This window comes from Phoxinus phoxinus (assembly GCF_949152265.1).
Source record: "Phoxinus phoxinus genome assembly, chromosome: 21".
NCBI classification, from domain to species: Eukaryota; Metazoa; Chordata; class Actinopteri; order Cypriniformes; family Leuciscidae; genus Phoxinus; species Phoxinus phoxinus.
In genome coordinates this window covers 11,365,732-11,379,701 of record NC_136896.1, presented here as the reverse complement: position 1 = coordinate 11,379,701, position 13,970 = coordinate 11,365,732, and the positions used below count along the sequence as shown (strand labels likewise).

Here is a 13,970-nt window from a genome sequence, read left to right as displayed (position 1 = left end):
GGCTTTTCTCATTACCTCGAGGGATTGAGATGGCCATGCCGACGGACTGTATATATAAAGGAGAACAGCACGAACATGCTCAGCCGTGGACGGAAAGCGAGCGGACCTGTGACGTTTCAGTGCAACCTTTAGGCAAAGGCGCTCTTCTTTTTAAGGACTGCTGTCTCCTCAAGTGGATTGCTGTACTAGAAAATGTTCTTGTATTTTCGAAATTAAAAGCATTAAGAAACCGTATAGCCATTTTGCAATTATACAGGTGTTTCTGCACACATTCTGTGTCGGTTAGTAGGCTATATAAAACACCTGTCTTGGACTTTCAAGAAGCTCCCAAGTGATGATTTTATGAACTTTTCTTGATCGTTTCCCCCCCTCAATGTCAGCCTTAAACGCTGTCATGGAATCGTTTGTGTCTTCAGTCACCGAGTCCACCGACATCACCCCACCGGACGATCCGTTCACGGGTCCTCTCAAGTCTATTGCGCCCTGGAATTACACTTTCCTCGCCTGTCTGATGTTCATAGTGACTTCACTGTCTATAACAGAGAACTTCACCGTTATGTTCGTGACGTTTAGATACAAACAGTTAAGGAAACCGTTGAATTACATCATTGTTAATTTATCTGTTGCCGATTTTCTAGTTTCACTGACAGGAGGCACTATAAGTTTTTTAACTAACGCACGAGGCTACTTCTTCCTGGGTGTCTGGGCGTGTGTGCTGGAGGGATTCGCTGTCACTTTTTTCGGTGAGTTATTATAACTATACCAAGACATTTAATCCTTTAGTTTAAACGAAATAGTAATTATTTAGTTTTACTAATACAATTTATTGTATTTTTTAGTCATTTAAATATGTTTACTTAGCCCATTTGTAGCCCTATTATAGCCACTCCCAGTGACAATCAATTATTTCATTGTTATTAGTAATAAATTGAATTCTGTTGTAGTATGTATTCCACTTGTTGCTAGTGCATATTCGAGTTTTATTCATTAAGTATTAGTATTATTTCTTATGCACTGCTTATCAGAAACTCTCCCAATAGATTTATTTGTAACCAGTAGGCTACTTGTCACTTTTGGGCTAGCAAAGGAAAAATTTGTAGGATATGTAAAGAATAATTAATAGTTACTTATTGAATAGATAGGCTACTAGTAGCCACAAATTTATTTTTTGGCGTATTGTTTATCATTTATATTACCATGGCTTTACTACAATTATCATTGTTAAAATATGGTTACTGCAGTAAAACAATCATAAATTTGAGGTTACAGTTTACAGCAAATAGTTGTAGTAAAACCACATTATGTTATAATGTGGTTTTATAATGTGGTCTTAGTGTCATAATAGACATTATGGCACTAAGTCACAAGTAAAATTGTGTCATAAGTATGACTTTTATCTCATAATTCCGACTTGTTCAATTATGACTTTATATCTCAAAATTTTGATTTTTTGTCTACTTTTCCCTTTTGTGACGGAAATGGGCTTCCCTAGTTACCTGCAATCAGGCAATCGAGTCTCATTTGAGCTTGAAGGGTTGCCCCCTCCCTACAGTAAACTTTCATCATAGTTGTCTCCCATGATACTCATTGTTTGCGTGTGAAGTAATTGTTTACACCAATTAAGTAAATTGGTGTACCTTCTTGCTTTCTAGGGATTGTGGCTTTGTGGTCTTTAGCAATCTTGGCTTTCGAGCGTTTCTTTGTGATCTGTCGTCCTCTGAAGAATGTCCGTCTGGGAGGCAAGCATGCAGCTATGGGTCTTATTTTTGTTTGGACCTTCTCTTTCATCTGGACAATCCCACCAGTTCTGGGTTGGAGCAGTTATACAGTCAGCAAAATTGGCACTACCTGTGAACCCAACTGGTGAGCTCAAAATACCATTTCACTGAATGTCACCTTCATTCACTCTAATTATCCAGTATTTGTTCTTCTAAGACTAACACTCACAGTCTTTCAAACTCTGTCTGTGTTTCACTGTCATGGACATGTATTAACAGAACAACATTCACAGTGAAACAATATGACATTATTGATGAATACCAATATCCTTTATGAAAACCTCCATGGTTTTATTATAAAAGTGTAGTAACCACAGTTTTACAACAAATGCCATGGTTCAACTATGGTTAGTGTACACTGTAAAAATGTGCACTAACCATAGTTGAATTAAATTTTTCAATTGGCCCAAGTGAAATTCTGCAAATTGATAAAATAAAATGTGCAGAATTTCACTTGGGCCAATTGAAAAATTTAGATGTTACCAGTCACTAGAAAATGTTGAGTTGGGGAGGTTAGAATTTTTTTTGTAGTGTAGCAAAACCTTGGTTAATTTGTAGTTACCATGGTTTAACTATGATATCCATGGTTTTTTGGTTTTATTTTAGCTAAAATCATGGTTAGTTTTTCGTAAGGGGTTCCTGAAAGTAGCATAATTTGGAATCAAACAAGTAGCTGGAGTCAAGGCCTCTTCCTGTGTGTAATATTATGACAGAAAAAAAAGAAACCACTTATAACCCCAAGGCTCATGCCATGCAGCCATCAGTTGAAAAATTGCTTTTAAGAGACTGGTACAAAACATTTGTGTCTGTGGCTTGGCCTTGGCCTTGGAACACAAACAGTGCAAAAACATTTTAAATAGGGAATGCGCACTGACACATTGAAGACTAAGGATGGGGGAATATTTTTTTACCATTGTCGGGCATAGTTGCATCCACATTGATGTTCAACATTAGAGTAATGTAGTTTCTGCAGTTGAGATCTCTGACAGCAAAGCAGTAAATGTAACATTTTAAATTCTGGCTTCTATTTATTCTCAAGTGATCCAAATTTTGGCACTGCCTTGAGCTTGCAGTGGGAGCTTAGTACTCAATTGTTCTGTTGCAATGTTTTTTTGGACAAACAAAGCACTCAACAAAACATATTATGCAAGTGTCTAACATATGCATGTGCTCTTATTGTTAAAGATTTGTGCACAACTGATTACCTAAGCATTCTTATCCACACTCATTTTTTTTTGTGCTCAAAGTACCTGCTAGATGTCAAGTAGGTAAGATTGAGGAGGTCTAAAGTCTCTGTTTTTCTCCTTTAAGGTACTCAACTGATTACTATGACCACACCTACATCATCACCTTTTTCACTACATGTTTTATCCTTCCTCTTGGCGTGATCATTATCTCCTATGGTAAACTTATGCAGAAGCTCAGAAAGGTTGGTCAAATACTCATATCTTGATTTTCATTACTTGCTTCATAGCAAATCTTCAAATGTAAATGAATAAAGAGCAAAAAAAACGAAGAGCCTTTTGAGATTCTGTTTGGTTGTGTATTGTAATTAACATTTGATTTGAACTAACTCTTGGACTGTAATTAACCTTAGAACTTTATTATGTCTATTAGGTATCGAACACTCATGGAAGGCTGGGTAATGCGCGTAAGCCTGACCGAGAGGTGGCGAGGATGGTCATTGTAATGATAGTTGCGTTCATGGTTGGATGGACGCCTTATGCAGCATTTTCAATTATTGTCACAGCCTGTCCCACAATTTATATTGATCCTCGCCTGGGCTCAATACCGGCCTTCTTCTCAAAGACTGCAGCTGTATACAATCCCATCATCTATGTCTTCATGAATAAGCAGGTACATCTTTGCCATTTGTCATCCTTATCTGGCATTTTCAGATCACCTACACATCTTATAAAAAATAATACTTCAGAGTTTAGGGTGTCGTGCTGAGAAAAACCGAAGAGGATTTTATGTTTTATATATTAAAAATCGATTTCTGGTGTTTTATGCCATCGATCAATAAAAGAAGAAAAGCAAGAAAGAGCAAAGGTATTGAATCTTATAATAGCACTATGGGAATGTTGTGGTTCATGCTTTTATGTTTTTATGTTTTTATAGCTATCATGTTGGAATTCAGTATTCTTTTAAATAAAAGTCATAGAATGAGCATAAGGTCTGAATCCCCCATTATATGTCAGGGACAAATGACGGATATCTGATGCTCTTTACTCTTGACAGTTTCTGTTGAGGAGATTAAGTTTGTCCTTACTTCAATTTTTTTTTACATTTGTAAAAGTTAAAATCCACAGAGGTAGAGTAGTCCATGTATACCCAATGAAAAATCTATCATATCTCTTATGTTGGTTTAACCCTCTGACTATTTCCAATTGAATGATATTCTGCATTCTCAGTGGAGTCATGCGTAATAAGTGATACAGTCTGCACGGTGGCTCCATGATATCCCATTATTTTTTGAACATGGTTGTAGAGGGAAGTTTCTCCTCAGCATCCCTGTAGGGTGTCGTTTGATGTAAAGAATGAAGCAATGATCTTTTGCAGTCATGTGACTCTGATGACCACCCCTAGGATGTGGGTCCCAGGTGGTTTGGAGCGGAGGCTGCTGGACCCCTTGAGCTGTGCACATCTTCCAGAACTAACCCAGTTCCTTCCCAGCTGTTCCCAGAATAAATTCAGTGCAAGGGTCACAGCCAGGGTCGCACATTTCTCTGATGTGTGAGAGAGAGACAGACTATATTATAGAGAGACGAGAACAAACACTTGAGATTAAGAATAGTGGCGCTTTCTTTACCCATATAGCATTGGTAATGCTGCATTGTATCACAAGAGCCCTTGTAAAAGTTTGCTGTTATTTGGCGTATTCAATGAGAATGCAAAGTTTACTGTCAGTCTGTCTTTTCTGAAATGGATCATATGTCGATTTGAGAGATCTGAACTAGAACATTTGCTGCTAGATTTAATTGTCTTTTTTCAATTGTTCTGATAACACTAATATACGGCTACATTAGTACAATTTATGTTAGGTAATGCATTAGGTGCCTTTAACTAACAATGAACAACACTTTTTCAGAATCTATTAATCTTTTAATGTAAATATATATATATATATATATATATATATATATATATACTGCTATTTGTATTTGCTCATAAAACACTGTTAATTTATGTAAAAAAAAAAAAAAAAAAAAGAGCTTAAAAGAGCTATATGTAGAATTCAGAAGCCCTTTTTATTAGCGAAACTGCCGGCCATTAAGTGAACTGCTGCCAGCAACTTATTGATCATGCTCGCACTTGTGCACACATAACGTACAAGAGACTGGATGCGATTCAAAGCCCCGATATACTCACGACACAGCATAGTTCTTTTTCGTTCTTTGCTTAGGAGTAAAAGGAAGTTGGAAATACCGTTTCAGCGATATAGTGTTAGTGAGCATCCCATGCCGCCCACGCTGCCGAGAGCGACTGATGTACACTGGAAAAAAAAGTTGCTGACTTAAATTTTTAAGTACATTCAACTTGAATGTTTAAATCATTTCAAATTAAAATGACATTAAACTGACTTAAAAAATTTGTTTAATCTTGTATAACTTTTCTTAACTTATTTTGACGAGTTAAACCAATGTAAAAACTTATGTTGTCATAACTTATTGATCATATAATTTTTTATAGTGTAAAAATTTGCTGTGTACTTTACTCTCAATAACAAAATAAACACAACAAAAATGACAGTGGTGAGAAAACAGCAGTTACGAAAGCATCTGATCATAGTGATGTGGATATGTCTGCACCACCATCATGTCGACAGTTAAAATTATACTATTACGATAGTTTGATTTTGAAGTATTTGAGACTGTAGACTATAGATCTGGCTATGTGAGACTATAGTTGAATCCATAATCCCTAAGAATTAATCCCTTTCTTTTCTTTGCATGACACTTTGACATTGCAGTACAGAATGTTTTTATCCTGAACATTGTATAAGCTGTTCGCAGTTCGCACATTGACAATAAAAAAGTGAATAATACATGAAAATGATTACAAAGGGTATAGCCCCTTTAAATTAAATAAAAAAAAAATTAATTTATAAATGAACATTATTTTAGACTAATAAACTGTAAAATTATTGTTATAAGCAGGTAAATATTTCTATGACTTTCCATTTGAGATGCAGTTTGTCTTGGTATGTTCTGACTGTATTGTTCTGTAAATGTATCCCCACTGTAGTGGCTTTTAGCATACAAATGTGTTGGAGAGAGGCAGTAGCTGGTATTATAATTACCCAGGGTACCTCATTTTCATCCAGTCCAACCAAAACCTTGAGGAAATGAATATATTTACTTCCCATGACCTTATCTGCTTTAATTAAGGCCAAAATGTCCTTGTTTTACAGAGAATACATCTTGCTTAATGACCTTTTCCTTGTTTCAATGCAGAGGTGTGCATTGTGTAAAGGGCTAACTGCTGAAAAAAAATCTCTACATGGTGTCACAGAGACAGAAAACATTAACCAAAGCTTTTCTTTTGTGTCTTGAGTTCATAACGAGCATAATTAATAGCAAAATTAAAGTCATGATCTCTATAAACGTTCAATCTAATGCCTTTTCTCTCAGTTCAGGAAGTGTCTGATCCAGATGTTTAGAGGAAATGTCGCCAGTCTGGAATCCACCAATCTGAACCAGACATCAGACAAAGGGGCCATCACTGCCACAGCAGACAGTCAACTTGGAGAGATGTCCACCATTGCGGTTCGTGTGCCCATGTCCATGTGCAACATGGAGAAGTGTAAGGATGAAGAGGAAGAGCCGGAGCAGAGTGGGAATGGAGGTCCAAACCAGCTCCCTTTATCGGATAGTCAAGTATGTCCTTTGTAGAGAAGGACTAGTCTGACGGAATAAATGTATACCTTTATAGTCTCCATCCAGTAGTCTAACCTGTTGTCTAACTAAAGCATAAATCCTGCAGTCATTACCTCTATTGGAATGCATATGTTAGAATGTATGGTTGTTGTTCGTATTTTTTATGTTGTTTGCAGTCTTTGGCATATCTGTTCTTGTCAGTATTGCATATACCTAACATGAAAGAGGCAGGCAATACATTTCTGTAAAGTCCTCTGAGCAAAAGCTAATTGTTTTTCAGATCTGTGCATACTCTCCTCTCACTATATTGCTAACTGCACACTAGAATCAGTGCAGATGTAGGTTTTTTTTTAAATGGCAATTGTAATGAAAGACAATAATATTGCAATAACTTTCAGTTTCAGAGTTGCTAAAGTAGATTTTATATTCAAATTCAGACTATATTGAGGTCAAAATACAGACTCACATTTATTAATCATTAATAGTCAACTTAAAAAAGAGTTTGGTTTAAAAATCAGAAGATGATGTGATCGGTTGAACAATACAAACTGAAGACAAAAGACATGGCGCTGGAACAGTAATAATAAAAGAAGCACCGCACAGAACGCATGGGTCTCTGCGCTTTTATGAGACGAGCTCAGGCAAAAAAATGGAATTAACAGAAATAGCCGAACAGCAGAATTAAAATCTGCTGTTTTTAAAAAATCTAAATAAATAAATATTTTTGTATTTAAATAAATAAAAAATCGCCCTAGCTATAGCTAATCTTCTCTGACATTCTGCCAAAACAAAGGTTGCTGCTCTCCCTGGCATTGGGGTGTCCAATCCTGCTCCTGGAAGGCCACTGTCCTGCACAGTTTAGCTCCAACTCTCTAACTCCAACACATCTGAACCAGCTAATCAGGGTATAACTAGAGCATACTAGAAACTTCCAGGCAGGTGTGTTGAGGCAAGTTGGAGCTAAACTCTGCTGGAACGTGGCCCTCCAGGAGCAGGTTTGGACACCCCTGGTCTAGTGCATATTTACATAGAAAACCGATTTAAAAACACGTGTACACGACTCAGAATCTAACACACTGCTGTAATTGATATCATAATTAATTCAGTGAACTAACAGGTCAGACATGACTGGTTTGGCAGCGTGCTTTGCAATACAGTAATAAACCATGCAATTAATGTCCTCATCTCATGAAATTAGATCCGTGTCTGTTGTTGCATTTTGCAGTCTTGTTTTGAGAGGTTTAATGAAGCAAAAATGCTTAATATAAATTGTATTTATTTAGTAGCCTATACTGTATACTTTGATATATGAGTGCTTGTGAGTTTGAGTGAACAGTTTGAATGTCTTATTAGTCTATAATGTTTGGTGTTTCCTCACGGTTTCTGTCCAAAATGAATATTGATATTGATGTTTGTCTGTGGCATGCCAATGAATGTTTTACTTATGTATTTATTTGTCAATGTCTTGGATTATAAAAATCACGTTTCTTATTTTTAAAAACATGTCAGCATTGTAGAACATATACATAATAAAACAACCTGCAATAACTTTCCAGAGTGGTCACACTACTGATGATAGTTCAACACGAAGGCACATTGTGAATCCGAATATCAAAATCGTATATAGCAAATCCAGTGTTTTTATTACATCACACAGAGACACTGAAATAACACAGAATCTGAACTGAGATATGAGGTTCCCTTAAGCTCAGAAGCACTCTTTCAACATCTGAATTCAATTTCTCCTAGCGATGGTTTGTTTGTTACACCCTAGGTAGCGAGAGGCACTAGTGTCACAGTACAAAAGAAGAATATCAACAGAGGGCCACCATGCCGGATCTCACTCATAAAGTGAAAAGTCAGGAGGTAAACAATTTCGGCCTGGAATGTTTTCAAGGCTTTTTGCATCATGAATGTTTTTTCAAGCACTCTTAAAATGAAAGGTCCAAAAGGTTTTTTTTCACAGCGATGCCATAGAAGAGCAATTTTTGGCTCACCAAATAACCTTTCAGTGAACAGTTCTTAAAAGAACCATTTTTTTCTTGGTGTGAAGAACATTTTAAAAATCGAATGAAATTTTCCACAATAAAGAACCTTTTGTGGAATGGAAAGGTTCTGGATTATAAGAGTGTATGATAACTAAATCTGCAACAAAGACAGTGTTTTCAGAGCTTATGGTAAAACAAGGAAGGTATTTTAAAAGAGTTTAAACTAAATTGAATAATTTTAGCAATTACAACCTCAATGCTTTCAAATTAATTTTAATGATGGATACTACACCATACAGCAGATGAAAGTGGCACTTCAGCAAAGATGCCTTCTGAACAAGTGTGTTACCTTCTCCTGAAACATTTGCAGTCATTCCAGGGCATTCAGTTGGACTTATGAATTTTATTCCTACAACTCCGTGCGATCAATGACAATTACAAAAACCTGAAGATTAAAGTAGATGGGTTTAAAGGATGACTTTTTTTCCAGCTCTTTTGAGTCTCTCTATGTGTACCAGTAATGTAGCCATTAAAATAGCTCATGCTGTGTGAATGCATCATGCCCTATAGCATATACATTTTTATAAATGACATATACATCCAGGACATGCATGTCAGTATCTTCAGGGAACCTAACATGGCATGTGTTTTTGTGTGTATGTGTGCGTGTTAAACATTAAAGCAAAGAATAATGATATCCACCTAGTTTTTTATGTGCAATAACATGAGCACTGTGTATTTTTTCCGTTGTACTGCAGATTCTCACTACAGCTTTACAAGCATGAAATTATTCTTTAATTGCTTTAATTGTTTGTAATGAAATCTTTGCTTGGTCACAGATGAGTGATGACCCTGTGATGCTGTTCACAATATCATGAAAATCACATTAATGTGAATGTTGGAAACACGTGCATATATGATTTGACATGCATTACTCTTGAAATAATATCTTTGTTCACCTTTTTGTCAGTTTTGGTTTAACATAATTTCTCGGAATGTTGCATTTTATCTGTCTTTGTCTAATTTCTATGTTAATTTTAGAGCCTGTATTTTTCTATAAAGGCCTCAGATTGGTGAATTTCAGGATTGCTTGCTGTAGAAAACTGCGCTGCCTGAGGTATTCTGCAGTTAGAATTCATCAGGCATGCTGAACTTTTTGGTGGAGCACTACTAATAGGAAATCTCCAAAGCAATGTGATAAGAACAGGCTTAGCTTGGTCATGAGGCCAACATGCTTGTTTACACAAACAGCAATGAGGTGACCATAGGGCTTACTTGAAATTAATTACTTTCTGCAGTTTTCTCTATCATTAGATGCAAGTGGAATGTCATAAATGTGTATTTTTCCATGCTATGTTTCTTTCATCACTATTTACACATAGAATGCACATTGGTTAAATGCTCAATGATTTTTTTTTATTTTTTTTTAGCATTTTCAAGACTTTCAGGGATTCTGAAAATTATTTTGAGACTTGCAAAATTATACATGTTTGTTTACAGTAAATCTTAGAATTTAATTTTCTAGAACTTTTAAATGTTATGTCCACTTTTAGGGGTTCCCATATTATGGGATCGTTTTATGAATTTAGATTTGAATTATGAATTAGATTATGAATTTTTAATTAAACAGCTTGTAAACACTTTATCACTAGAAAAATGTAAATAACCCATTAAACACGAAATTATTATGCATTCATTAGACATTTCTCCTTTTATAAAAACCTTTTGGCAAAAACAATTTGGGTCTTAAGTAGCATTCAGCTCTTAAAGCAGAACAAATAAATATTTAAAACTAAACCTTGACTTATTTTCCTCTTTATAGTAGTCCAAGAACATTGAGCATACACAGAAACAGCCCTTGGGTTCCCCATCCGAGGAAAAGCATCTGTCTTATATAAACACACTTTCAATTCTGTGGAGTAAGATACAGTATGAGGTAAAATCAAACTACAAATGTGCACATTAATTCCAATCCACGAAAAAGAAGCCAGCAACAACATAATCTAAATATATATAGCTGAATGTGCACCTAAATTAGTTTACAATTTAAATTTAAATAAAAATAAATAAATAAAACGCTGACTCTATATTAGTTCTATATTAGTATCTCAGCTTACGTTAAGTATATTAACGTTCTCTCTGATAGTAGTTTTCACTTTCAATCAAAATGTTTGTATGGTGTGATGCGAGAGATTTAAAAGAAGCACAGGTTTCAGTGACACAGATGAGTGGATTGATGTACAACATTGCTATAGACTGACCAATCAGAGTGTCTAAGTTTGTAACCCCAGTTACGTGAGAAAGCGAACGAAACGTGCGTTGTCAGTCGACGCTATGGGAATGCTCAGCATGAACCGGTGTCTTAATCATGTGTGAATACACTCTCACAATACTCACATGCGCGTCATCTGACTATAAAAGGGCACCTAGAGAAGACGCCATCAGCTTAAAAAGTCTGAAGGAAGAAGTACAGGCATGCCTGAAGTATGGCAACACGACACATTGTCTTATTGTGAACCCAGGGAACCGGGGTTACATACGTAACCTAGGTATTCCCTTTTGAAGTGGAACTCTACATTGCTTCATCAGCCGATGCTATAGGAACGACAAAACCCACTGCACCATAACAAATGCCTGACCACTGTGCTGTGAAATCCCCAGTGAACTAAGCCGTAGCCAGAACATTGCCAGATAATGCATCTAGAGATTTAGTGCCTGTGGTCCGAGGTCCACAGCTCAATACCCTTAATACTTAACTGTATAATTGTCCCAGGGCAGCAAGTTAGGAAGGCCACAGCAAATCCTTGGCCTTGCTCTAAGGGGAAACCTCTCGCATCCCATCCAAAGAACTGGGGAAATGCCTCAGTTGAGAGATCTGGAGCTTTATCTAAGGAAAAACATCCTCTAAACTGAATTTGCTTTCGCAAAGTCTGGTGAGAGAGTACTGAGAATGGAGTGCCTAAAGCAGCTTCCGCACCTTCTACTCTCTATGGCAGATCATCAGCAATTGGGGTGTTGACCCTACTGACAGCCAACCTCCACCATTCAGCGGGAGCAACAGAGAAAGAGCAACCAATCTCCTCTTGTGTACTGCCCAGCAGACATATAAACGCATGGGGTGCCAGATAGGAAACTGGGATGCTGTTAGCAGTGATGCCCATCTTTCCTAATCTGTAAATTGCCCCTTCCCTCCCAAGGGAAGTAGCCTAATGATGCCATACTACCCACACATACATATTAATCTTATTCCATAGGAAGTGTAAATGCCAGAGAATGCAATAGATGAAGAATTGGGATCATCCATCATCTTATGCGGATGTAGAAAGTTCAAATTGCTACCTCGTACTCTCTGTACAGGAGACGGTGACTAATGAGGAAGTTTGATGCGTACAGCTTTCTCCTCTTCAGTGTCAGCCTACCAGAGAGGGAGCACATACAGTAGCTGCCACCTCTGATATGTCATTACTGCATCATAAGCAAATACAGAAGGAGCATAATACTACTATACCTCCATACTCTCAGTACTGGAGTTGGGCACCAGTACAGGAAGGTGATACTGTTGATGAAACAGCTGGACACAAATGGCGGTATTGCCCATCTGCTTCATCTACAGCATACCAGCCTAATATTTATGATTACAGAAGGAGAATATTGTTACAATATCCTGCACTAATGCACACCCCTATTCCACCATGGGCCCGACAACAGGATCAGAAGAGTGGGCTGTACAACGATCACAGCAGGGGATGTAGTGCTCGAATGCTGCCAACTTAAACCTTCACCTCTCTGAACTTTTGGACCACCGTCTCGACGATGGATGGCACCACCTGCCTGGCCCATCATCAAGTATGCCTTGCCTAGATGCCATGATGTAAACTGATAGGGCTTTGAGGGCAAGACGGAAGCCTTCCAGGAGGATGCCGGTCCTGAAGAGAGGTAACGCGGTAGAGATTCCTATTTCCTCAGAACTAGAGCAGGCCAATAACATGCTCTCTGCCGGAGCAGAAGATGCCGAAGAGCAGGCTTCTTGGTCTGGCCAAAGAGCATCAGAGCTGGCGAGCGAGGCTTGAGAAGGGGTTTAAACCCTCCTCAGCCAACTCCAACCGCGAAATCCACAATGTCGGCAACATCAGGACCTGAGCAGCGGGATGTAGACGCCTGGCTCCCATCCCCCTAAAGAGAGCCAGGTGGGAGTGAAGCTTCCTCACTGTGAAGCGATCAAAGAGAGGACAGCCGCTCGAGGGCTTACTGAGCGTGCTCCGATCCTACAAACACAAATCAAGTGTCATTTGGTGTAATTAATCTCACACATGGTGCAACACATGCACCATCCCCTAAATTGTCATAGTTGAATTATTTTCTAATTTCTGACACAGAGTGATATTCACACGCACACAAACAAACGGCTTCTTGAAGATAAAGAAGCTGACGACGTCTTCACTCTATTAGTCAGCCGGCGCACCTTTGCCTAACTGCTGACTGCAGTAGCCAATCAAGATTGGCATTTATTCACACTTGCTTCAGACACCGGTTCACGCTAAGCATTCCCATAGCATGGACTGACGACAAAGTGTAGTTTGCTATTGCTGTGATGTCATGTGAGTGACAGGTTGTCCTGCCCTTACACCAGTAAACACAACCTCTATTAAATGTTAACAATTGATGATCCATTAATATTTGCAATAATATTTTGAGCTGCACCCTCTGCTGTACGGGCGTGAATTTGCATTTCCTTCAGCCTTAGGCTTATTCATTTCACTTATGGTGTGAAAAGGCCTTTACGTTTGCCAAAAATAGATCTAGCAAGCCTAGTCCAAGTGAGAAAAAGTAATGCAAAAGTAACGTAATGCATTACTTTCCAAACAAAGTAACTCTCTCTCTTTCTTAGCGTTAATACAAAGTAACTAAGTAACACAATTGGTTATTTTTATGGAGTTATGCAATAATGTAATGTATAACTTACTTTCCCCCAACATAGGACGTTTAAGATTTGTCAACGCTCAACATTATCAGATAATTTGGGCCGAACATCGGAACCAACAGATGCTATTTTTTCTCTGAATGTCAGTAGGGGTAAATTGGGCATAAATCGACCTGAAACTCCTTTAGTCTGAGCCGGCTTAACTTAATAACACTCAAAACAATCAGTAATAAATTAAGTCTACACGTTACCGTTTTCCACTAAAATTGTAAACTTGTAGGCTACGCATTTTGGCCATTCAACTTCATTTAGGCCTACACGACAATGCGTTTTGGCGGCCTGAAAACGCAAAAAACGGGTTTAAAATTGGACGTTTTTGAGAATTATACCGTTATTGTTAGTC

At 37.7% G+C, this 13,970-nt stretch overlaps 1 protein-coding gene across 4 annotated transcripts; it reads left to right on the top strand.

Moving 5' to 3' along the window:
* Positions 1–8,454, top strand: valopb (vertebrate ancient long opsin b). Of its 4 annotated transcripts, none has more exons than XR_013795742.1 (6): positions 1–743; positions 1,653–1,863; positions 3,090–3,207; positions 3,396–3,635; positions 6,413–7,412; positions 7,648–8,211. XR_013795742.1 is itself a non-coding variant. In XM_079595855.1 (5 exons), the coding sequence occupies exons 1-5, from the start codon at positions 374–376 to the stop codon at positions 6,671–6,673; spliced, it is 1,200 nt and encodes a 399-aa protein (XP_079451981.1). In that variant the 5' UTR covers positions 1–373; the 3' UTR covers positions 6,674–8,454. The 4 variants fall into 4 exon arrangements, 1 of the variants encoding a protein (XP_079451981.1); XR_013795743.1 differs by having other exon boundaries at positions 6,413–7,467; XR_013795744.1 differs by having other exon boundaries at positions 6,413–7,475; positions 7,675–8,205.
* Positions 8,455–13,970: the final 5,516 nt, after the last annotated feature.